Here is a 24,339-nt window from a genome sequence, read left to right as displayed (position 1 = left end):
GCTTGCAATCCTTTGGAGAGCTGAGTCTGAACCCCGCAATTATCCCCAGGCACAGGTGTTCGTTCTCAATGTTCTCAGTGCCCACAAGACTCTTTTGAGCTCACAAGCACAGTCAACATCACAAAGAAACTTGTGTAAAATATCCCCAGGACCACTGGGGGCTAAAAAAAAAAAATTGCTGAGTCCACGCAGAGAAATAAAGGCTTGAGGAATGGGGTTATAATTTAGGTTGATACAGGATAATTCAGAATTAATAAGGGAATGTGTGTCCACGGCATCGTATTTTTTTCCCATCAAGATGGCAGAATCATCCTTCTTGATGCTGCTTCTGCTTCCACTCCTGCTTCCTCAGAGAGAAGCCAAACAGCACCTTGAGATGTGCAGAACGGACAACCCCATCCACCTCCAACGCCAATACTATCAAACAGGGGACCTCTTCATTGGTGCAATCAGTTCTCAGATCTTCTCCCTTCCCCAAACCCCTGTTCATTTTAAGGAGAACCTGCACAATGTGCCAGTTAATGAAAACACGTAAGGAGATTATTTCACTGTCTTAGAAATAAGTCAGGTTATTGGAATGTCCCATTACAGGAATGTCTTGTTGAGATTAATCTGAAAGACAGTTTCTAGATTCCAAAGTATGAATTCAGTATCAGAATTCAATTTTGACATGATTTTGTAGCAGTAAACTGATTAGTAGAATGTTCAGTTTCGTGTATAATAGTATGACTTGACATACATAGACTAATTGCTTCCCAAGGAATTTACTGCCCAAGGTTGACACCAAATGGTGGTGAATATTAATTCACCAAACATCTTCACACCAAGATAATATGTGCTGATCATTCAGCATCACTTGAGAGCGAGAGGTATTGAGGTCTTCCATTTCATAAATTAAATGAAAGTTTTCAAGGAAGGATATAGACTCAACAATCTAATGCCATCTTAATGAGACATTTGGAGGGAAAAGTAGGGATTAACAGATATCCTTTGGATTGGTTTAAATGTTTTTATGGGCAGGATTCAAATGGTTACTATTGGAAACTAGTTGCCACTCGTGTGGAACCTGCCTTGTGTGGTTCCTCTAGGGTCAGTCTTATTTCCCCTCCTATCAAATGTCTAGGTAAATTCCTTAGAAGAATTAATTCATGATTTCATTAGATTGTCATCAATTTGCTAATGGCTCTCTGTGCTTTCAAAACTGGACTGACTGCTCTGGTTAAAAAGCTAAGTATGAACAAGATGAAAGTACATCCTGAGAAGAGAGAGGTAATGTTGATTGAGAAGGCTGAAGTCTTGATGGATGTTGTGATTCCTACTTTTGATAATGTCTGGGTGACATACACTGACTTGGGTAAGAATCTAGGGGTTATACCACATCCAGCTTCATAGCTGAAGAAATAAGCTGACACAGCTCTGAAAACAAAGGAATTTGTCCAGTTTCTCTCAGCTCAGAAGATGCCCTCAACCTTGATCTGGCCACATGGACTGATGTGAAGGTTCACTAGAGGCCAGAGTATTTAAAAGGCACCCTGCATGGTTCTGCATTAGAGAAAACTCCGAAAATCCAGATGGGTCAGGAGGCAGCATCCCAGCTATTACCAGGCACAAACTTGAACTGGTTTGTCACACCCATTCTGCAAACGTTCCATTGGTTTCCAATCAGTTATCAAGTTCAGTTTAAGGATCTGGGTATTGCTTACAAGAAGCAATTAATGGTTTGGACCACATACCTGCAGGACCACCTCTCCTGCTATGACCCACCATGGCAGCTTTGCTCATTTAAGCAAAGCCCTTCAAAGATGCTACCCCATAAATGGATAGGATTGGCAAGTATGCATTCACATACCTTCTCTGTAGTGGCTTCCACTTTGTAGTGGAGTGCCAGCCTCTAAGTGGGACCTGGAGATCCCCCAGAATTACAGCTCATCGCTAGACTACAGAGATCAGTTCCCCTGGATAAAATGGATACTTGTTAAAGTTGTCTATATGGTATTGTACCCAGCTGAGGTCCCTGTCCTCCCCAGGTTCCAGCCCAAATCTCCAAAAGTTCCTAAACATGGGGCTGGCAAGCCTACTGCTCCATCCCCTACACCGAGCCACCACAGGCGGCCAGAGGAGATCTGACCCCACTACATTATGAAACGGCCTGCCTAAGTTGGTTAGGAAGGCCCCTACACATCAATCATTTATCAGAATTTATGGAGCTGAAGTGTTCAAGAGGGCCTTCTTACAATAAAAACAGTAATTTAATGGAACAGCATAGCTACTCTAAAGGGTAGTAATGTAATGTATGGGAGGAAAGACATTTTAGGATAGCCTGATCAAATTAGATCTCAGAAGCAACGCAGAGATGGGAAACCACTAAAGAAGACTCTGGTTACATTTGATTAGAACTGGACTGAGTGTGGGCAATGAGATCCCAATTTTGCTCTTAATTTACACTTAGGACCAATGGAAACAAATTCTGAAGAAGGAATCCAGAAGGAGCAATTAATGAAAGTAGAACACTTTATGGTTTTGGGGTTTTTTTGGTCTCATTTTAGGATAGTGCCAAAGAACTACCAGAACGTTGTATCCTTGGTGTTTGCTGTGAAAGAGATCAACGAAAACCTCAACATTTTACCGAACCACACTTTGGGGTTCCACATGTATGAAAGCTACTTCAATGCAAGGATGACATATCAGAACACCCTGAATCTTGTCTTCAGTCAGAATTCGACTCTCCTAAACTACAAATGCAGCAGTAAGAATCTGATAGCAGTTATAGGAGGGCTCAAGTCTGAAACTACTCTCTACATGGCCACCATCTTAGACACTTACAAGATCCCCCAGGTCAGATGAGATTGCTGGAAGTGAGGCATGTGGGGGGGGGGGTGTGTGGAGAAGGACTTTAGGTGCAGATTTTAAATGAGAGCAAATAAAAATGTAAATTAATGTATTAAGTTTGTTAATAGAGATAGATGGAAACAGAGTTGAAGTGTGAATGGAAACCAAAGGAAAGAATGAGAACAGTGAAGATGAAAGATAATGAAGTCAAGACAATCTCTGAGACATTCTTATAACATTTTAAAACAGGCAGAACTTTATTTGTGAAATAAATATATTTGATGAAAGCTCTCCTGTTTGCAGAGAACATAACATCACGCATGGCACGTCTCTCTTATGTTATTAATCAATGGCAAGTAAATGTATCTTCCATCTAAAGCAAAATTCAATGCCTTTGATAAAATGGTCATCAGACCATGAAAGATTTTGTCTCAGTGCATCTGCTTAGTCTTTTGTCTGCTTGTTCTCATATAATAAGATTAACATTGAATACATTTATGAAACATGATGACAATAAAGGAGAAAACCAGGTTATTTCAGACAGAGGGCAAAAGTCAGAGTAACTATTTCATATTTTTCCTATTATAATTTAAAGATTATAGCCTGCCTTTCAGTGCACCATACTCCTGTTTTATTTAACCAAGTACACATTTGACTGTTCTGAGCATATGGCATCATCGCTTTACAGCTGACAATCCCTTTATTCTTGCTTAGGTCACCTATAGCTTATTTGCTTCAGCAGCAAATGACAAAATTCATCTCTCATCCTTGTACCAGATGGTCCCCAGTGAAGCACATCAGTACACTGGAATTGTTCAGCTTCTTCTGCATTTCCAGTGGAAGTGGGTCGGGCTCATTATATTGGATGATGATCAAGGGGAAAAGTTTGGGCAGACTTTGACACGCCTGCTTTCCCAAAATAGCATCTGTCTTGCTTTCACTCAAAAACTAGTAGCTCACAGTGATTTTTTAGACACATTCCTTCTGATGGAACGCTTTCTGGATACTTCTAAGTTCTTAAGCCACACAGATGTGAATATATTTGTTATAAATGCAGAGACTGGAACCATGATAACAATGCAGTGGGTGCTACTGGTTGCTGAACTGAATATTATGCCATCCATTTACAAGGTGTGGGTGATGACTGCTCACTGGGATTTCACATCAGAGACCTTTCTCAGGCCCCTGGATATCCAAGTCTTCCATGGTTCATTATCCTTTGCCATTCACTCCAATGAACTCCAAGGGTTTCAAAGTTTCCTTCAAAGCTTGACACCCTACTCCGACAGTGATGGTTTTATCAGAGTCTTCTGGGAACAGGCTTTTGACTGCATCTTTCCAGATACTGACACGCATGGGGAGACCAAGAAAAGCTGCACAGGGGGAGAAAAACTGGAGAGCCTTCCGGGTCCACTTTTTGAAATGAGCATGACGGGTCACAGTTACAGTATCTACAATGCTGTCTATGCTGTGGCACATGCATTCCATGCCATGCAGTCATCCAGAACCAAGCACTTGAGAACAGTAAGTAGAGACATCTAGGAGCAACATTCATGGGATAACTCATATGGAAAAGAGGATTATTTTTTTTTAAGATGAGATTGATAACATGAGGACACAGTCTCCAGTGTGTGTATTAACACTACTATTTCCATTAATTTGTTATCAGGATGCTCAGAAATTGTTATACGTCACTAGGATTGTCTATATTTTTGTGTAATCAGGATATTCAGAAAATAGTTACACTTTACCGGGATTGTTTGCACTGTGTATAACCGCAACTTGTTTTTACAAAATTAAGGACAATTTTTCCCTGTCTTTTTGCAAACAATAGAAGGCCCTTTGATCTCTTCCAGATTGATTCAGTTTTGCTTAATCTTTCATAGAGACACCCAAGCCAGATGTTCTACACAGAGGTCCTGTAGTCTGAACTCATCCATTGGGTTTAGACTAGAATAACTCAGCACAAGACTGAACTATAAGTAGACATGCTTATTCAGATTACCCTCCTACTCACAGAAATCACAAAATGCTCCGACCCAGCATTCTTTCTCTCCAGTTCAGAGACTCACTTGAATGACTTAGCAATAGGTGCTGCTGCCAAGGCGGTAGCAGCTGCTACAAGAACACATCTGAATAATGCCTATACCATCTCCCTGAAGAGCAAACCCCAAACTTCCACCAATGTACATCATGGTGGTTAACTCAACAAGGTGACGCACAGCATTGGGGTTCCTAATAGAGGTTTGGGAAACTACCACTGCAGCAGAAGTTGGAGGCTGGAGGGAGGATATCTTCAGCTCCAGAGTATTAGCAGTGTTGGGGAAACAACTCCATCCCACATACACAGATTTGCTTTCAGTAGTGTTTTCTGCAACTGCAGGATTTGCAAAGAAACCTTAAATAACTGAAAGTCTTCCGACAACAGAGAGACATGCAGAATATAACCACTAACTTACAGACAAGAATGAAACATAACAAGAGTCAGTGAGGAAGCAAGAGAAGCATTCAGTAGGCTCTGTCCAGTACAACTTATACCTTATATAGCTCCCCCTAATGTTAAAATACTCAAATACTTTGGCCACCAAGTGAGAACGGAGCACTCCCTGGAGATGATCCTGATGCTAGGAAAGACAGAAGGCAAAAGAAGAAGGGGACGGCAAAAGATGAGATGGCTGGACAGTGTTACTGATGTAACAAACATGAATTTGAGCAGACTTCAGAGGATGGTGGAAGACAGGAGGACCTGGCATGACTTGGTCCATGGGGGTGCAAAGAGTCGGACTCAACTGTGTGACTGAACAACAACAATGTTAAAATGCACTCAGTATGTCCTGCATGTTTGTTTGAATGAAACTGCTGCCACATCTCAAACAAGATGGAAAGTTGGTTGCCAACTCTAGGTTGGGAAATTCCTTGAGATTTTGAGGTAGTACCCAGGAACGTGAGGCTTGGCAGGGGACCTCAGCTAGATTTATTTTCATAGAGTCCACCCTCCAAAGCAGCCCTTACCTCAAGGGGAATTTATCTGAGTAGAACAGCTGTGATTTGGGCAGACCTCCAGGCCCCACCTGGAAGCTCCCAACCCTATTTAGGCATCCACTCCCTGTATATAATCTGCCTTAATTTCTTCCATTCCAGATTCACCATTTTCTGAGGAGCATTTCATTCAACAACAGTGCTGGGGACACAATATCTTTCAATGAGAATGGCGAATTAGTAGGTAGATTTGATATTATCAACTGGGTCACCTTCCCAAACAAATCCTTCTTAAGAGTGAAAGTTGGGGAAATGGATCCCCAAGCTCCACAGGGCAAGGAGTTTTCCATTAATGAATCAGTCATTATGTGGCACAGCAGATTTAATCAGGTAGGACTCAACTGTACATTCAAGAATCTACAGTTAAATAGCGAACTATTAATAATTTATTCATTCTTACAGTTAAAACAATTTTATTTGGTAACATATGGAAACAAATTATATTTCTTGCTTCATTAATAACTTCTTTTATCTATCCCATATATTACTTTCTACCCACCTCTCCACCCATTACTTGACCCCTGCCAGTGTTATTTACTTAAAGTACTAATGTTTAAAGGTACCCTTAACTAATAAAAACAAAAATTAATATTCTTCTTTTTTCTAAGACTTAATCATTATCAAAAATTGTCCAATGTCCTTTTATTTTCCACTCTTTTTCTACATATCTTCTGAACTTTTTCCACTCCATCTTAAAAACTTCTAAATCATAGTCTATTAAAATTCTTGTTAATTTGTCCATTTCACTCCATGTCATAACTTTTACAATCCAATCCCATTTCTTTGGTATTTTTTATTGCTTCCACAACTGTGCTTATAATGTCCTAGCAGCTGAAAGCAAGTACTAAATTATAGTTCTATCTTCTTTTGGAAATTTTTCCATTTGCAATCCCAACAGAAAAGTCTCTACAACTTTCTTATATTCATATCCCAAAGATCCTAGAAATTTCTTGTTGAATCATCTGCCAATACTTTTTTGCTCTTTCACAAGTCCACCACATATGGTAGAAAGAACCTTCATGTTTTTTACATTTCCAACATCTGTCTGGCATCTTATTATTCATCTTTGCCAATTTCTTAGGAGTCATATACCATCTATACATCATTTTAAAACAGTTCTCTTTAATACTATGACACGTCAAAAGCTTCATAGAGTTCTTCCACAAATATTCCCAAGTTTCCATCTGTATTTCTTTATTTACATTAATTGTCCACTTAATCATTTGAGATTTCACTACTTCATCTTCCGTAGACCATTTTAAAAGTAATTTATATAATTTTGAAATTAATTTTTCGTTGTCTCCAAGCAGAACTTTTTCCATTTCTGTTTGCTCTTTTCTTATTCCTTCAGTTTTAATATCATTCTCACCAAGCTCTTTATTTGTTGCATTTGAAACCAATCATATTTATTTTTCAGCTCTTCAGCAGTTTTCAATTCTATTTTGCCACTTTGTATTTTAAATAGTTGATTATATGACAACCACTTTTCTTCACCCATCTCAGCTGTTATTTTTATCACTTCGGCTGGCACTATCCATAACGGTTTTCTCTCATCTCCATATTTCTTATATTTCACCCATGTATTTAGCAAGCTGTTTCTTATATAATGGTGAGAGAAAAAGCCGTCTATCTTTTTTTTCCCCATATTAAGCGTGCCAGCCAAATTTATTTCCATGATGTTCCAACACTAAGTTTTTTTGTTTAACAACATTATCCATTCTTTTATCCATACTAAGAAAGCTGCTTCATGATATAATTTTAAGTCTGGTAATTGAAATCCGCCTCTCTCTTTTGCATCTGTTAAAATTTTCATTTTAATTCTTGGTTTCTTCCCCGCCCACACAAACTTTGAATTTTTTCTTTGCCATCTATTAAATTGTTTACTGTCTTTCACAATCAGAATAGTTTGAAACAAATACATTATATTCATTTTAATTGCAGCTATTCTACCCAACAGTGACAAATTAAGTTTATTCCACTTTAACATATCTTCATCCATTTTAAGCCATAACTTCTCATAATTATTTTTGAACAAATCAATATTCTTCATTGTTATCTCCACACCCAAATATTTTGCCTTGGAGGTAACTTCACAGCCTGTTAGTCTCTGCAATTCTTGTTGCTTATTTATTTGCATATTTTTACATAGAAGTTTTGATTTTTCTTTATTAATACAAAGTCCCGCCAACTCCCCATATTCTTGTATTTTGGCTAACAACAAAGATGTGACTTGTATGGGGTTTTCATTTATAAACATTATATCATCTGCAAATGCTCTGTACTTTTAATCCTTCTATTTCTTTATGTTCTTGAATTTGCATCAGTAATATTTCAAGAGTCATTATAAACAACAGTGGGGAAAGTGGACAACCTTGTCTTGTACCTTTACTAATTATCATGTCTTCTGTAAGATCAGCATTTATACATAGCCTTGCACGTTATTCAGTATATATTGCTTTTATCATTCTTATAAAGCTTTCTCCCAGCTCCATTTTGGCATAATACTTAAAGAATTCTCTTTTTATTCCTTCTTGATCTACCACCTCTCTTTCATCCACCACAATTTTATTAATAATTTTACTTTCTCTCTTTTTCTTCAGTTGCCAGACCAAATATTTTCTGGGTTTGTTTGCTCCCTTGAAAGATTTCTGCTGCAATCTTTTCAGATTCCATTCCAGTTCTTTATTTAACAAATGTCTCATTTGCGTTTGTAATATTGTAATCTCTCTTATAATTTTCTGTTTCCCTGGCCTTTTTCTCAGTTCCCCTTCTTTTTTCTTTATTTCATTTTGAATGTCCAACATCTGTTTTTCTTTTGCCCTCTTGTCTTTGTTGTTCAATGTAATCAATATTCCTCTCATTAATGCTTTATAAGCATCCCAGACCATCTGAAATTCTATATCCTCTTTATCGTTTATTTGGAAGAAAGCTTTAGTTTCATTTTCTAGAGATGTCACTATTTCTTTATTCTGTAGTAAATCTTCATTCAATCTCCATCTTCTCAACTTCTTAGACAATTTTGTAATCCACATTATTGGGTTATGGTCAGCCCCAATTTTAGGTAAAATCTCTATTTTCTTTGTTATAAGGCCTAAGTCTTTAGTGCCCCACAACATGTCAATTCTGGAAAAAGTTTTATGTCTTGCTGAAAAAAAAAGGTATAGTCCCGCACTTCAGGATTAAATTTCCTCCATATATCCTCCAAATTTTCTTGTTTGACCAATTCAAAAAAAGACTTTGGCAGTTTTCCTTCCTTATTATTTTTTTACGCCAAGACCTATCCAGTGTGTTCTTAATTGTTCCATTAAAGTCCCCCATTATCAAAACTTGGTCATAAGTCAGTTCATCAAATTGCTGTATAATGTCTTTTTAAAAAGCATCCTTTGCACCATTTGGTGCATACAGTCCCAATAACAATGGCTTTTTTGCATTTAATATTATTTCTACCGCCACAAATCTTCCATCTTTATCTTTAAACGCTAATTTCGGCTCCAATTCTTGTTAAATATAGAAAATCACTCCCCTTTTTTTCTGTTCAGCCAATGAATAAAATTCTAGTCCCAGTTGCTTATTCCATAAAAATTTGTAATCCTTTGTTTGATATGCACTTCTTGTAAACAAACTATATTACAATTTTGCTTTTTAATCCAATGAAACGTTGCCTTACTTTTTTGTGGTGAATTTAGTCCATTTACATCCAAGATAATAATATGTAATCCATCATGGTGCAAATTCTTTATGTTCTTCATAAAACCTACTCAGTTCCTGTGTGCTTGTAATTGTAATCCTTTTTCCTTGCAGCTCAAAGCTCAGACCTTCAGGTATTATCCATCTATACCTCATTTCATTGTCACGTAGTTTTTCTGTCAATTTTTTGTATGCTTTTCTGTCATTTATCACTTGTCTTGGCAATTCTTTCATGATTCTTACTTTGCTGCCTCCCACTATCAATGTCTTTTCAAAATTTTTATTCAAGATTTTTCCCACCATTTCTTTTGTCATATATCTTATAACCACATCTCTTGGTAAATTATTATTCTTGGCATATAGTGAGTTCACTCTATACATATAGTCATACATGCTTCTAGTTCCTTCAGGATCTTCCTCCAAAAATTCTGCAATTATTCTCATTATATATCCTTTCAAACCAGTCTCTTCATCCTCAGGTACTCCTCTCAGACGTATCTAGGTTTCCATCAATTTGCAATATCTTCTTCTTCTTCTTTGCATATTAGGCCACATACCCCTGATGTAGTCAATCCTCCTGGAGCTTACAGTAGGCCCTGTGCTAAGAGCCCTGTAAGCTCTTGGAGGACTGGCTACATCAGGTGTGTGTGGTCTAATATGCAAAGGAATTCCTGCTACAAAAAAAAGCCCTGTAGAATAGTGCAATTGTAACCTGATTGATTGGTGTCAATACCAAGATTCCATGATGGAATCAAGGTCTAGGAAAAGTTGTCTGAGGTTGGAAGAGATTCATTAAGTAGAGTGAAAGCAAATTGGAAGATGATGTTCAGATCACTGTAAATTTCTGCCTTAACTTGTTGTGATTATCTTTGTTCATAAGATCCTAACCACGCAGCCCTTCTATTCTGGGGAAGAACAGATACCTATCTATCTATCTATCTATCTATCTATCTATCTATCTATCTATCTATCTATCTATCTATCATCTGTCTGTCTGTCTGTCCGTCTGTCTGTCTAGGTAAATTTATATTCCACTCTTTCCCAAGCAGGCTCTGGGCGGATTACAGCCAGGTAAAACAAATCAAATACAATTAAATGCAATTAAAACAATAACACAACACAGTATTGTATGACAAAGGCCAGCGGGCTCATAGTGCAGGTTAGAGTATAATCAGTGGCCCAGATATGAAAATTCAGATGGTGGATCACTGTGGAGGAGCATAGCTGATGGTATAAGCAATTAGAAGAAGGACGCCTGCTTGCCTCATCCAAACGCCTAGTGGAACAGCTCTCATACAGGCCCTATGAAAAGGTAACAAATCTGGTAGAGCCTGTATCTCCATAGGGAGCAGATTCCCCCATTCAAGCTTCATGAAATAATCCAAGAAAACAAACAGGTCTGAAACCATCATTCAAACTCAGCTCTATACCTTCCTACATTAATTTCCTCATTAGGGAAACAAACTGTGCTCAGACTCTTTGGCTCCAAGGGAAGGTTGTTAGACATCATTGAACTAATCACAGGAAGCTCGTACTGCTAGTGGATGGCAGTCAAGTATCTTCCTCTAATGGTGCTCTAATCTGTCAGGGCTACAGTTGTTAGGCCAAGCCTTGTAACAAGTGGAAGGACCCAGGCTAGGGATATGAGGAGTATGCGTGATGGTGGTGATGTTGCTATATTACTTTCATATAAAACCCAGAAGTGGCAAAAGGTAACTCTAGGAATTGTCAAAAACTCTGTGGGAAATCTGAGTTTTACCCAGAAGTGACAAAGCAATGTTGGGAACATCATTGGGTTTTTATTATCAATATTATTTATTATATTTCACTTACCACCATTTGAAGCAGTGGCAAGCAAGAGAGTGAGCTGGCAGGGTCTCCCAAATAGATCTTACGGGTCAGGAATGTATACAATTAGTGAATCCTCCCCAGTTCTTCAGGGATCAGTTTTTACTTCCCCCTCCAAAGAAGAAGAAGATGATGATGATATTGGATTTATATCCCGCCCTCCACTCTGAATCTCAGAGTCGCAGAGCGGCTCACAATCTCCTTTATCTTCCTCCCCCACAACAGACAGCCTGTGAGGTGGGTGGGGCTGAGAGGACTCTCACAGCAGCTGCCCTTTCAAGGACAACCTCTGCCAAAGTTATGTCTGACCCAAGGCCATTCCAGCAGGTGCAAGTGGAGGAGTGGGGGATCAAACTCTGTTCTTCCAGATAAGAGTCCGCAGGTATAGTCGGTATAGTAGGTATAGCCTGGTTTGCCAGCTTCTGGTGTCGGGTTACGGTGTCTTTCTAATTTCCAAATATGATAAGGCCAGGGGAGGTTTCCAAAGTCTAGCAGGGTTCAATCAGAGATCAGGTTTCCAGGGATAAATCAAGGCAGTGCCAGCAATTCAGTGTATGATGCATGCATTGCATCCATGTCCCAAAGTGCATCTCGGGAGACTTTATAGCTGCATGCCAAGACGTCATGCATACAGCCAGCTTCTCAGGAGTAATCCTGCAAAGATTCATCTTCACTATCAGCAGAAAGCTGGTGTTGAGCCAAGAGGTGTGAAATTCACTATCTAGTCCAGGGGTGGGGAACAGTGGCTCTCCAGATGTTTTTTGCCTACAACTCCCATCAGCCCCAGCCATTGGCCATGCTGGCTGGGGCTGATGGGAGTTGTAGGCAAAAAACATCTGGAGAGCCACTGTTCCCCACCCCTGGTCTAGCCTGTAATTCCATTCTCATCTGCTTCTGTGGCATTCCAAGGGTGCAGGTGATCCCGGAGGGTTGAGGGTGGACCACTGACTCGCACCTGCTAAATTAGAGCTGGAAGGTGGAGGTGATTTTGAACCAGCTCGGGGCTGAATGTCTGAAAGTACCACATTCTCCTCTTCTGTTGATTCTGGGCTGGCTACACAGGGCCCCTCCTCCTATGAGGAGTCCTCGCCTATGGCTGAGCCCTGGCTGGTCCATTACAAAGTTTTTAATTCTTAAGGTTACAATGATGAGCTTTAAGAAATAGTATATATTTGCAGCCTAATTCCACCCAAATTGGGAAGAACTGAATTACATTCCAGTGGTCTTGGAATTAGGTAGGGCTGCAAAGCCACCAGGCTGGGTGGGGGTTCTCCCACCCAGGAGGTTTCCAATCCACCTGCCCACATTGGGCCAGCAGCCGGTGCAATGACATCACCCACAAGTGATGTCATTGTGCTGGCGATGTCACGCACCAGCCACTCTAGGCATTTCTGGGAAAACTCTATGGTTTTCCTGGATGCTCTAACAATTTGGGAGGAAAAACTCTATGGTACAATAAGTACCGGAGGCCACAGGGGACTTGGCAACCCTAGAATTAGGCATCATTGGGCTGCAAAAGTCCTTGTCCCTCGTTATGAGTACCAGAAACTGAGCAAGGATGCCAAGGAGCACTGCTGCTCTCCCTTAAACTGTACAATTGGATGCTGAGTGGAGCACAGTGATAGCAGATCTGTTAGGAAGAGGGAAACTAGGACTCCCATCAGGCTGTGAGAACATGTGTGAAATGCTGCCAGTTGAACTGTTCTGCACTACACTGGTTGAATGCACGAAAAGTAATGCAACAAATATGTTCCAGCCAATCACAAATAGCAGAACTGCTCGATGGAAAAATAATCTCCCTGCTCATATTGGCAAGCAGTCCATAAGCCACACTGATTGGTTTGAACATTTCCATTTGTGGCTCATACTTCTGGTACTGGAGAGAGCATCTGAGGCATTAATTTTCTTTGTGACCCAGTCTGAATTGACAGTGAAATTGTAGTCGGTTTGAGATATTGAGAATCACTTCAGATATTGAGAATCACAATTGATCTTATGCATTCCTATTTTCATAGCTTGTGTGTCCCTATTGCTTCCAGGTGGAGGGTTCTTTTCTTCACATGGTTTGCTCCCTCTAGTGGCCAATTTGATATTACATCAGTGTATGTCCAGCATAAAAACCTTCAGTTTAAATATGAAGGGAGATATGCTCGACATATAGCAGCAATATTGAATTCCCCCTAAGAGGAACAAGACACATCCAAAGGGGGAGGCAATATGGACACACAAGCTATGAAAATAGGAATGTAGGTCAGCCCAATATTAGCCTTGTCCAAAATAGAATTAACAACAATTTCTATATAAGGCACAAGGCTCTCTTGCGGGCAATACTCCCTATAAACTGTGGAGTCTTGTGAGCTACTGGCATTCTACTTTGTGAGCTACTGGCATTCAAGTTGTGAGCTACTGCATAAATTAGTTTGCTCTGGGGCCATCCTTTCTGAGCTAAGACAAAAATGTGTGAGCCAGAGGCTAAAAAACTGAGCTAACTCACACTAACTCAGCTTAGAGGGAGCACTGCTTGTGAGCAGCGCTGTCATTATTTCAGCACAAAAACCTGTTGATTACAAGATTGTGATTTTTTTTGAAGAAGAAGAAGAAGAAAAGGAAATTAACATTTTATCTCCCTTTTCATTTACAGGTTGTGCCTATTGCTTTGTGTAATGAAAACTGCCTTCTAGGTTACAGCAAGAAAAGGATAGAGGGGCAACCATTTTGTTGCTATGAGTGTGATCCATGTCCAAAAGGGATGTTTTCAAACCAAAAAGGTAGGTGATGTCACGTCATAAAACTTATTGAGGTTATCTTAAATTGCACTTCTTATGGAATCTGCTGTTATCAAGAGAGAGAGAGAAAGAGGGAGCTTTAATAAGAACACTGTAAATATTATATTTTAAAGAATACCCAATTACCAACAGAACAAGGGATGAAGAGAGAGAGAGAGAGAGATGTTGTGGGTCAGTGGAAGAGCCTCTGCTTTGCATGCACAAGACCCCAGGTTTGACCCCTGGCTTCTCTAGTCAAAAGGACCAGGCAGTAGATGATAGGAAAAACCATTGCCCAAAACCCTGGAGAACTACCACCGGTCTGTGTAACCTTGATGGTGCAAAATCCAGCAGGTGCAAAATGCAGCGGCACTGCTGATGGCACTGCTTGTATGGGCGGGTATTTAGCTAGTGTTATGCCATTTGCACTAGCTATCTATTGAGTACCGGATTCATTTCAAGGTTTTGGTATTGAGTTTCAAAGCCCTGAGTGGCCTGGGAGTGACATATCTGAGGGACCACCTCTTCCTGTAGGTGCCCCTATGGGCTTTACTCTCAGAAAACCAACATCTTTTGGTTGTCCCCTGCCCTAATGATGTCTGTCTAGCCTTAACCAGGGCCAGGGCTTTTTCTGCCCTGACCTTGGCCTGGTGGAACACGCTCCTGTTGAGGATTAGGGCCCTCCCAGATTTGCTACCTTTTTGTAGGGCCTACAAGAGGGAGCTGTTCTGCTGGGCCTTTGGGTGAGACAGTGGGCTTCCACATTAAACCAAACTAAACTAAATTGTCCTCCTTTGAAAAGGTCCACTTGAAATATGACATCATTAATTAGTCTTATACCCTTCTGCTCTGAACAAAGAGGTTTCTACTTGTCCTAATATATTGTTTTTATTGATTTTAATGTCTTAACTGTTGTAATACACACTGAGCCCATTCATGGGGTAGGGCAGAATATAAATTTACTAAAATAAATAAATAAATGTTACTCAGTGCAAGAGAGCATCACACACATTCATATATATATGTATATGAGAGAAGAAGGAAAAAGGGAGAACAGTTGAGAGAATGCTGAAGAGCTGTGTAGCAAACATTATCAGGACAACAGTCCCATGTTCAGAAGAACATCCTGGATCATAGTCCATCCATCTAACTTTTACACCGCACTGCCCCTGTTCTGGTTGTTAGAGAGACAATAGAATGGTGAGGTTGTGTGTCGGGGGGAGGGGGAGTAAAGAAGCGTTGGTTGAAAATATGAGAAAAGAGAAGGATGGCTATAGGAAAAATAAGCCCCTGAAGGAGCCACGGAAAAACTAGAAAGCTATCCAGTGCAGCCCCAAGAACTGTACAGTGGTCTGTATCATCAAGAATTACAACCCTGTGAGCTCTATGCTAAGCAATCGAAAAGTTCAGATCCTTAGCTAAGTGGGGAATCATTTGAAAAAAGGGTGACCAATAGTGTAGAAGCAGCTGCTGATCCAGAAAGTACCAGAAAAATTAAGGTGGGGGGGGGGGAACCCACCTTAAAACAAAGGCACATTAGGACTAAGCGACTCCCTATGCCTGTGTGTATTAGACAACATAGAGTTCTCCACCATTCTACCATTGTATACAGTTAGGTAGGATATTTAAATCTTAAGCATGGGTATCTGATGGCTTAATTAGAAAAAGAAAACTGCAGATTTATACCCCACCCTTCTCTCTGAATCAGAATCTCAGAGCAGCTTACAATCTCTTTTATCTTCTCCCCCCACAACAGACACCCTGTGAGGTGCGTGGGGCTGAGAGGGCTCTCACAGCAGCAGCCCCATCAAGGAAAACTCCTGCAATAGCTATGGCTAACCCCAGGTCATTCCAGCAGCTGCCAGTGGAGGTGGGGAATCAAACCCAGTTCTCCCAGATAAGAGTCTGCACACTTAACCACTAATAGGGCTTGTTAATTCAAACTTGGTAGTTCTTCTTATGTGGCTAAATAAATCAAGGGATGTGGAATGCTATAATTTAGCCTGATGTCATCAGATCCTGGAAGCTAAACTTGGAAAGGAGACCACCAGGAATGGCTGGTAGAGAGGCTGAAATGCTATTTGTGTCTGTTCTTTAAGATGCAGATAACTGTTTCCACTGTCCAGAAGGTCAATACCTAAGTGATGATAAAAATCAGTGCCTTTTCAAGGTGGCAAACTACTTGTCTTATGAAGAACCCTTGGGAATCAGCTTGGCTGTTATGGCCCTCTCTCTCTCTGGAACCACAGCAATGGTATTAGCCATCTTCATCAAGCACAGGGATACCCCCATAGTCAAAGCCAACAACTGGAAGCTCACATACATTCTGCTCATCTCCCTTCTGCTCTGCTTTCTCTGTTCCCTGCTCTTCATTGGTCGGCCTCAGCTCATGATCTGCCTTTTACGCCAAACTGCTTTTAGTATTGTCTTCTCGGTGGCCATTTCTTCTCTGTTGGCCAAAACCATCACCGTGGTTCTGGCTTTCATGGCTACTAAACCAGGATCCAGGGTGAAGAAATGGCTGGGGAAAGGATTTGAAAGCTCTGTTGTTTTCTGCTGCTCCATTACTCAAGCAACTATTTGTATAGTATGGCTTTGTACTGATCCTCCATTTCCAGATGTTGACATGAATTCTCTGGCAGAAGAAATCATAGTGGAATGCAATGAAGGATCAACCATCCTGTTTTCCTGTGTTCTGGCATACATGACATTTCTGGCTTTTGTCAGTTTCATGGTGGCTTTCTGTGCTAGGAAATTGCCTGACACCTTTAATGAAGCCAAGTTTATTACCTTCAGCATGCTGGTGTTTTGTTGTGTGTGGCTGACTTTTATTCCAACTTATCTCAGCACCAAAGGGAAATATATGGTAGCTGTGGAGATTTTCTCTATCTTGGCATCCAGTGCTGGATTGTTGGGTTGCATCTTTTCCCCCAAATTGTATATCATTGTTTTGAAGCCTGAACTGAATTGCAGAGGGCAGTTAGTAAAGCATAAAAGGCAAACAAGATATTTTTAATGCTATTGTTGTTGTTGTTATTATTATTATTATTATTATTATTATTATTGCATAGCTTTTATATTTAAGCTGTTTGTTATCTTGTGTTCAAGAGGTCCAAACATCCCACCTATAACCATTAAAATAGTTATGTTGTCTGAATGTTTATGGTTTAAACAATTTTTAAAGCTTTATCTTTTCAAGCTTCTTAACCTTGTACCCATGTCCTAAAATGAAGAAGGTGTGTGAAGCAGATGTGTTTTGTGGGAGCAAGAAGGTATTTCAGACTATGAAGTTTGTGTTCAGTTTTCTTCTGTAAGATTTTAATAGCAACATTTAATCGAACTTGAACCAAGAAAAAAAAGAGTATAAATAATTAAATAAATAAGACAGAAGACAAGTTTATGGGCTAACCTGAGTTTATTGATCGTTCATATGCATAATAAAGCATTCAGTTTTACTGCAGGATGTGCTAAAAGGAATGCCACATTGCCCCCTAGCTTGACTGGCAACTCCACTCTTGCTCAAAACTCAGAATGTCAATATTGTTGTTTCTCTTTTCTAGTCCTTGCTTGCAGAACAAAGTATGCCAAGAGAGTTTGATTATCAACTCTAACCCCCCCCCCCCCCCATCAATCAGTATGAAGGCTGAAATGATTCTGTAGAGCACCTGGCCAAAAATGTTCTACTTCACCTGGGGCCATAGCTCAGTGGATGAGCCACTGATTTGCATGAAAAAGGTCTCAAGATCAGTCAAATACACTTGGCAGTATTTTATGTGGAAGTCCTTGATATGATCACCATCTTCAAGTACTTGAAGGGCTGTCATATAGAGAATGATGTGGAATTGGTTTCTGTGGCCCCGGAAGGTAGGACCAGAACCAATGGGTTGAAATTAAATCAAAAGAGTTTCCGGCTCAACATTAGGAAGAACTTCCTGACTGTTAGAGCGGTTCCTCAGTGGAACAGGCTTCCTCGGGAGGTGGTGCCCCCCCCACTCGGAGCTAATCAGCTGACTGGCAAAAGACTTACAGGAAAATTTGGTGTAAGCCTGTGCCCTGGCAAAATGGTGATGTCATATGGGGTGTGCACATGAAGTGACATCTTCACATCACCAGTGATCCAGGGATGCTCTGTTTTTTTGAGCAAAATCCTTGTGGTAAAAAATGACTTATAGAATAGAGTTTTTACCCAGATACCCAGAGGCTGAATGTCCAACTGTAGAAAAGTTAGATTTGAGTCCAGTGTACCATGAAGATGAAGAAAATGTTGAGGCTACTGAACTTGAATCCTGCTATTCTACTGCAAATCAATACAGCTACTTACCAGAAACCTAGGCAAAAGAACAAAAACTGTGCTTAATAATGTAATCAAACATCTCTGAAATGTTCAACGCTGTTCTTATTTTGTTTATACTGCAACACAGTTGCTTACCTTTTTAAATATTACAGTTACAGGCAATTGATACAACTATAATGTAAATTCACAGAACAGTAAATACAAAATTGCCATTCACATGAAACAACAAGAGAAAATATATACAAGGTTCCGCTCCAGCCTAAATATTCAGTTCCAAAAGTCTCAAAAAATTTCCATAACACTTCATGTGCTGTAAATGCTTCTCTGCATAAATCGAAAGGCTGAATTTGGTCCTTCCCAAAATTTCCACAGACGGGCCACTAGCTTCCTTGTTGCCACATTTCACCAGGAGTTCAATCACAGCTATTTTCTCTCCAAACCTGCTGGCATGTAACTACCCATTTACACTTGGATCAACCATCTCAAATCTTTCTCCACACCAGCCGTTCATAGAGTTGGGTTTCATTTGTTTGTATTTAGATTAAAAGGAGGAGTAGAAAGTTATGTTCAGAGCCCATGTCTAATTTCACTTCCATGAAAGTCAAGATGGTGACAGGCCCCTCAGTCTTTTCCTGTACCTCAAGCTCCCTGGCCAATCTCATGAAACCAGGTGGTTAGTTTGCACACTGTCTTCAGTGCACACCCTTCAGATGGCAAATAAAAAGTCATCGAGATAGTGAGCTGTGCTAGTCAACCCTGTACTAGTCCAAAAGGCCCGTTCCAAACAGGAACTAAATGCTCTAATGTAAAATCAAACATCCCATAGGGAGGGGAGGGCCCAGTCCATGTAGAATTGGCCATCTAAAGTAAAAATAGCAGCTCAAAATCAAAAAGAATGAACTAGAAGAGGATGCCAACTCCACCCCCTGACCACAATGGCACACTGTGTGCATAGGAACACTGTGTGTCAAAGGGCATGTACCACACTGAACACTGCAGTAGTAGGGATGAGCAATTTATATATTAAATAAATAAATAATAAAGCTTCTGGTATTCTTCATTCACCGATTCACCCCTAGGGTAGGAAAAGTGGCAAATGGGGTGATATTCCCCTGGGATCTTTTGGGGGGCCACACCTAATAGGGACACCTTCAGATTGGGTACCAGAGGTGAAGGGAATGGACCAAAAACTCTGCCCTCCTTACCCTTTTTTTCAATTTTTGGCTGGCGTAGACAGGCTGCCCAATATAGTTTTCTCTCATCTTGCTAAGGAATCCTAAAACCAATGATAAACCCATCTAATAGATATATCTAACTAAAGATAACTACTCAACCAACAGTTGAGTTCTTGCTTTCTTATTGGACTGGGGCCCTTTGTCAGGCAGACAAAGTACTTCTAGCAAAAAAAAAATTGATACTGAATTTTATCACTCACAAACATATTTTCATTAGCACTTCTGCTATCAGTGATGTTGCTAGGAACTGTAATTATAATTATCAAAATGACCACAATTAATCCACTTCACCAAGATTGAATGGCTGTCCAGGAGGCAAGAAGGAAAATGTCAAGGACCCCTGAAAGAGTTATAAGAAACCCTCAGTGCCATTCACAGTTAAGATCAGGAAACACAGAGAGGCAAGGCTCTGTCAGTTTGATCCATTTGCCTGTATGTTGGGTACAACCAGATGTCAAATGGATGTATCCCCTTTGGTACTGAAAGTGTGCTTTGAAGGCCAACAATACTGTAGATATATCTCCTTTTAAGAGTGCCTGAGTCAGATACAACCTGAATGACTGAGTTAAAATGAAAGGGATGGGAGTTATTGTGCTATAGAGAGATTCAGAAGAGACCTCTGAGAAAAAAGATTTGCTCTTGGGCTGCTGAAGGCTGAGATGTTGTTATGCTTGTTGCTGCTACTGCTGCTGTTCTCCCCTGTGGTATGCAAATCCCCTACTATGAAGCAGATGGTGGCTAAGACCCTCCCAATTCCACATGAGTGGTACCAATCAAGTGAAATCCTCATTGGTGGAATTGTGTCTCATATCACTTTCTTATTCCCCATTCTTTCATTCCAGGAATCCCCTTCCCAGATACCAAGGAACAATATACTGTAAGCAAAAAAATCATACTTCTTGTATAGAGTGATCTCTAATTGTGTTTCATATACTACAAACTGTTTTGACTCTTTAGGACAAAAGTGAGTGATTGAATCAGTAGGGTTTGGAGGAAGATAAATGAGTATTCATGCCTCCATCCCCAGTTTCCTCTAGTACTACAGAATATGTCTCTCACTCTGCTTTAGAGGTTTTATTCACAATGGTGGTTGTGGAGTCTTTGGACTGAAATAATGTTGCTGAGAAACAGAGATTCAATAAAATGTTTCAAGATATTCTCTAGAAGCCCCATGTAATTTCTGCCATTCTCACTTTAAACTCTATTGGCCTTTATGTTCTGCCACTTTTATTACTGCTTACTATATAGTTGCAATTTTAAATGAATATTTTTATTACAGTTTTGGTAAATGTTAATGCCAAATGTCATGTGTTTTTAAAGCAGTTAAAATAAATTAAAATGATTTATGTGAGAGGGTGCTTCTTATGTTAGAAATACATTTAACATATGCAAATACATAAGCACAATGCAGGAATATGTGTCTAGTCACAGTTAATTTCTCATTTTCAAGTGCTGGACAGTGATATCTCCTAAGAATTAAGCATGAACCTGTTCCAGCTAGAAAGGACAATTCCTATTTAAAACTGATTCCATGCACTATAGAATTGCCCCATCTTATTGATTTTATCACTTGGTTTTGTCCTAAACCAATCGTCGTATTTGCAGTATATTTCCAAAGTTCTACCAGAATGTTCTGGCCTTGGCTTTTGCCATCAAGGAGATCAATGAGAATCCCAAACTCTTGCTCAATGTCACTCTTGGGTTCCTCATCTATGACAGCTATTCTGATGCACGAATGGTGTATCGTACCACCCTGGACCTGCTCTTCAAATCAGACAACTTTCTCCCCAACTATAAATGTAGCAAGCACAAAAATCTAATGGGAGTCATCGGTGGACTTAGCTCTGAGACCTCATCTCACATATCAGAGATCTTAACTGTGTACAAGTTTCCACAGGTGGGTCCATTGGGTAAGATCAAGGGATTGGGCTCATCTCAGATGTAATTCCTTCCAGCAGTTTCATGATCTCAAAGTACATTCTCATGGTACTGTCCTCCCAATGAAGTCTGCTCTATACTCAGTGCACATGGGTATGTAGCAGGAACTCCTTTGCATATTAGACCGAACCCTCCTGATGTAGCTAATCCTCCAAGAGCTACAGTAGACCCTGTAATAAGAGTACAAAAGACAACTGAGCTGTTGGAGGGCAGAACATAGAAATGAGCCCTGATGGCTCCACCCTCCAGCCAGCCGTGGTGAATCACACTGCTTAGATGGTGTTGCCATGCCATTCTTCCAGGGTGGCAAAGCCGCCCCCACCTCCCAGTGGTGTCACCACGGAGGGAAGGAGCTGGAATCAGTGCCAGCAACATTTCTTCTGTCTTAGCTTGTGTCACTTAGAGAGATGCTAAAAGAAAAACATGCAAGATATGCTGTGCTCTGTCCCTTCATTTTCAAGCTGGGAAAATATTTCTCTAGAATTTCTGCCATGCTTTGCTAATGACAAATCCTTCCTTATAAGCAAACATGCAGAAACAAAATGTATGTATACCCTAATACGCAGTCGATTGCACCAGTCTATTGAATCCCTGTGGTCTATTGAGTCCCTGTCTTTCATCTTCTTCTTCTTCCTCCTCCTCCTCCTCTTCAGGTATCCTATGGTTCATTTGAACCTGCAACAGAAAAAGGAATCGACTTTTCTTCCTTTTATCGTATGGTTCCCAATGAAGCCCTTCAATATCAGGGAATTGTCTGCTTGCTTCTGCATTTTAGATGGAAATGGGTCGGATTGATCGCTCCTAGCGATGAGACTGGAGAACATTTCTTGAAAACTATAGAGCCACTGTTTTTCCAGAATGGAATATGTCCAGCCATTATTGAAAAAGTTCCTGATTATCTCAGTTTGTTTGCCTTTGGGGACATTGTTGCTGGTTTGTTGAATCGCACTGATGTTCTTTTGCAGACCAAAACTAATGTATTTATTATTTATGGAGATACTTCATCCATTACATTTGTGGCACTTATTCTATGGACTTTAAAAGCATTGGATCCTCTGGCACATTATGAAGAAAAGAAGTTATCTGAAGCAAAAGTATGGATTACAACAGCTCAGATAGATTTCACATTCTATACTTACATGATAGATGTTGATGTTCAATGGTTCCATGGTGCAATATCCTTCACAATTCATTCAACAGGGCTTACCGGATTCCAAAAGTTTCTTCAGAGTAGAAGTTTTTCTGGAGAAAAGTGCAGTGGATTTACCAAAAATTTCTGGGAGTTTGCATTTGATTGTTCATTTGGTGGAAATTCCACTGAACTGACAAATGATAAGGAACCATGTACTGGAGAAGAGTTCTTAGAGGACCTTCCATCAAAACTCTTTGAAATGAGCATGACAGGCCATAGCTATGCTATCTACAATGCTGTCTATGTCATTGCACATGCTTTGCAGAGCTTTGGTTCATCTAGATCAAAACACAGAACAATGAAGGTAACAGGAGGGCAGCAGAATTTGGTTCTGGAACCCTGGCAGGTAAACTCTCCTCAAAGTCAAAGGCCTGTTCTCCTCCACACCAGCCAAGAAGAGAAGAGATACACATTTTATTCCCATCCTTGTTCCAAGAGTGAGATATGTGGTTCTCTCCTTCTCCATGCTGGGCTTGATACACCTCTGATCCAATCCTGCATGGCTTTTCTTATGTTCTTAGGTCCCTTCACCTAGTCGTCTGATAGTGCGTTAGAGCAGGCAGGTGTGCATTCAGTAAAAAAAAAAATCATTTACCCACAGAGGGTAAATCAATATCAGTCTTTTGTTAAAATGTGTAATAAGGAAGATTTAATGCTACAAGTAACCCTAGCCTCTCCTACCTTTCACCTTCCTAGCTCCACTCTGTTCTTCGCAGGATCCGGTTCAACAACAGTGTAGGTGATGAGATTCTGTTTAATGAAGATGGAGAACTAGAGGCTGGTTTTGATATTACTAATCTGGTTACTTTTCCAAACAACTCCTATGTCAGAGTCAAGGTTGGGAGACTGGATCATCAGGCTGCTCCAGATAAAAAGTTCACCATCGAAGAAGATAGAATCGAATGGCACAAAGACCTGACTCAGGTGGGAAAATACTTGCACTGCCTCATGAATGAAGAAAAATGCAGTTCACTAACTCAAAAATGAAGGCATTCAGTCTAAGACACGAAGAGACTGAAAGACTCTTCCGATTGACCTGGCTAAAGTGATGCCAAAATGGCCCAACTATTTGTCTGTGATCCACCCTGAACCTGATTGCCAGGAAGGCGGAATAGAAATTTGAAAAATAAAATAATAAATAAATAAATGGGAAAATACTTCTATCATCTCATGAATGAAGAAAAATGCAGTTCACTAACTCAAATATGAAGCCATTCAGTCTAAGACAAGGAGAGACTGAAAGGCTCTTCCCATCAACTTGGCTAAATGTCACCTGATCCCTTTTCTCTAAGGCTATCAATCCCTAGGTGAGATTTGGAGATCTCCTGGAGCTACAACTGATCTCCAGATGACAGAGATCATTTCCCCTGAAGAAAATGGCTGCTTTGGTAGGGAGGGGTGGGATCATACTCTGCAGACCACCCCACCAAATCCCCACCTTCTGCAGATTCTACCCTCCAAATCTCCAGGGATTTCCCAACCTGGCATTAGCAATTATACTCCCATCTCAGA

General features: G+C 40.2%; 1 protein-coding gene across 1 annotated transcript; it reads left to right on the top strand.

Annotated features, from left to right (window-relative positions):
* The first annotated feature begins 298 nt into the window (after window positions 1–298).
* LOC132583089 (vomeronasal type-2 receptor 26-like) lies at window positions 299–23,814 on the top strand. The gene is made up of 8 exons (XM_060254754.1): window positions 299–531; window positions 2,547–2,835; window positions 3,544–4,353; window positions 5,971–6,198; window positions 14,045–14,171; window positions 16,268–17,147; window positions 21,303–21,594; window positions 23,524–23,814. The coding sequence occupies exons 1-8, from the start codon at window positions 299–301 to the stop codon at window positions 23,812–23,814; spliced, it is 3,150 nt and encodes a 1,049-aa protein (XP_060110737.1).
* Window positions 23,815–24,339: the final 525 nt, after the last annotated feature.

This window comes from Heteronotia binoei, chromosome 15 (assembly GCF_032191835.1).
Source record: "Heteronotia binoei isolate CCM8104 ecotype False Entrance Well chromosome 15, APGP_CSIRO_Hbin_v1, whole genome shotgun sequence".
Lineage (NCBI taxonomy): Eukaryota > Metazoa > Chordata > Lepidosauria > Squamata > Gekkonidae > Heteronotia > Heteronotia binoei.
The sequence above is the reverse complement of the archived record's forward strand: the minus strand, read 5'-3'. Positions and strand labels throughout refer to the sequence as shown.

What these genes read in the sequence shown, in the direction of transcription:
- LOC132583089 (XM_060254754.1), top strand. Translation starts at nt 299, where the DNA reads ATGGCAGAATCATCCTTCTTGATGCTGCTTCTGCTTCCACTCCTGCTT. An exon ending in GGCACAGCAGATTTAATCAG is followed by an intron (nt 6,199 to 14,044) that starts GTAGGACTCAAC and finishes TTTCATTTACAG; the next exon opens with GTTGTGCCTATTGCTTTGTG. An exon ending in GAACTGAATTGCAGAGGGCA is followed by an intron (nt 17,148 to 21,302) that starts GTTAGTAAAGCA and finishes TCGTATTTGCAG; the next exon opens with TATATTTCCAAAGTTCTACC.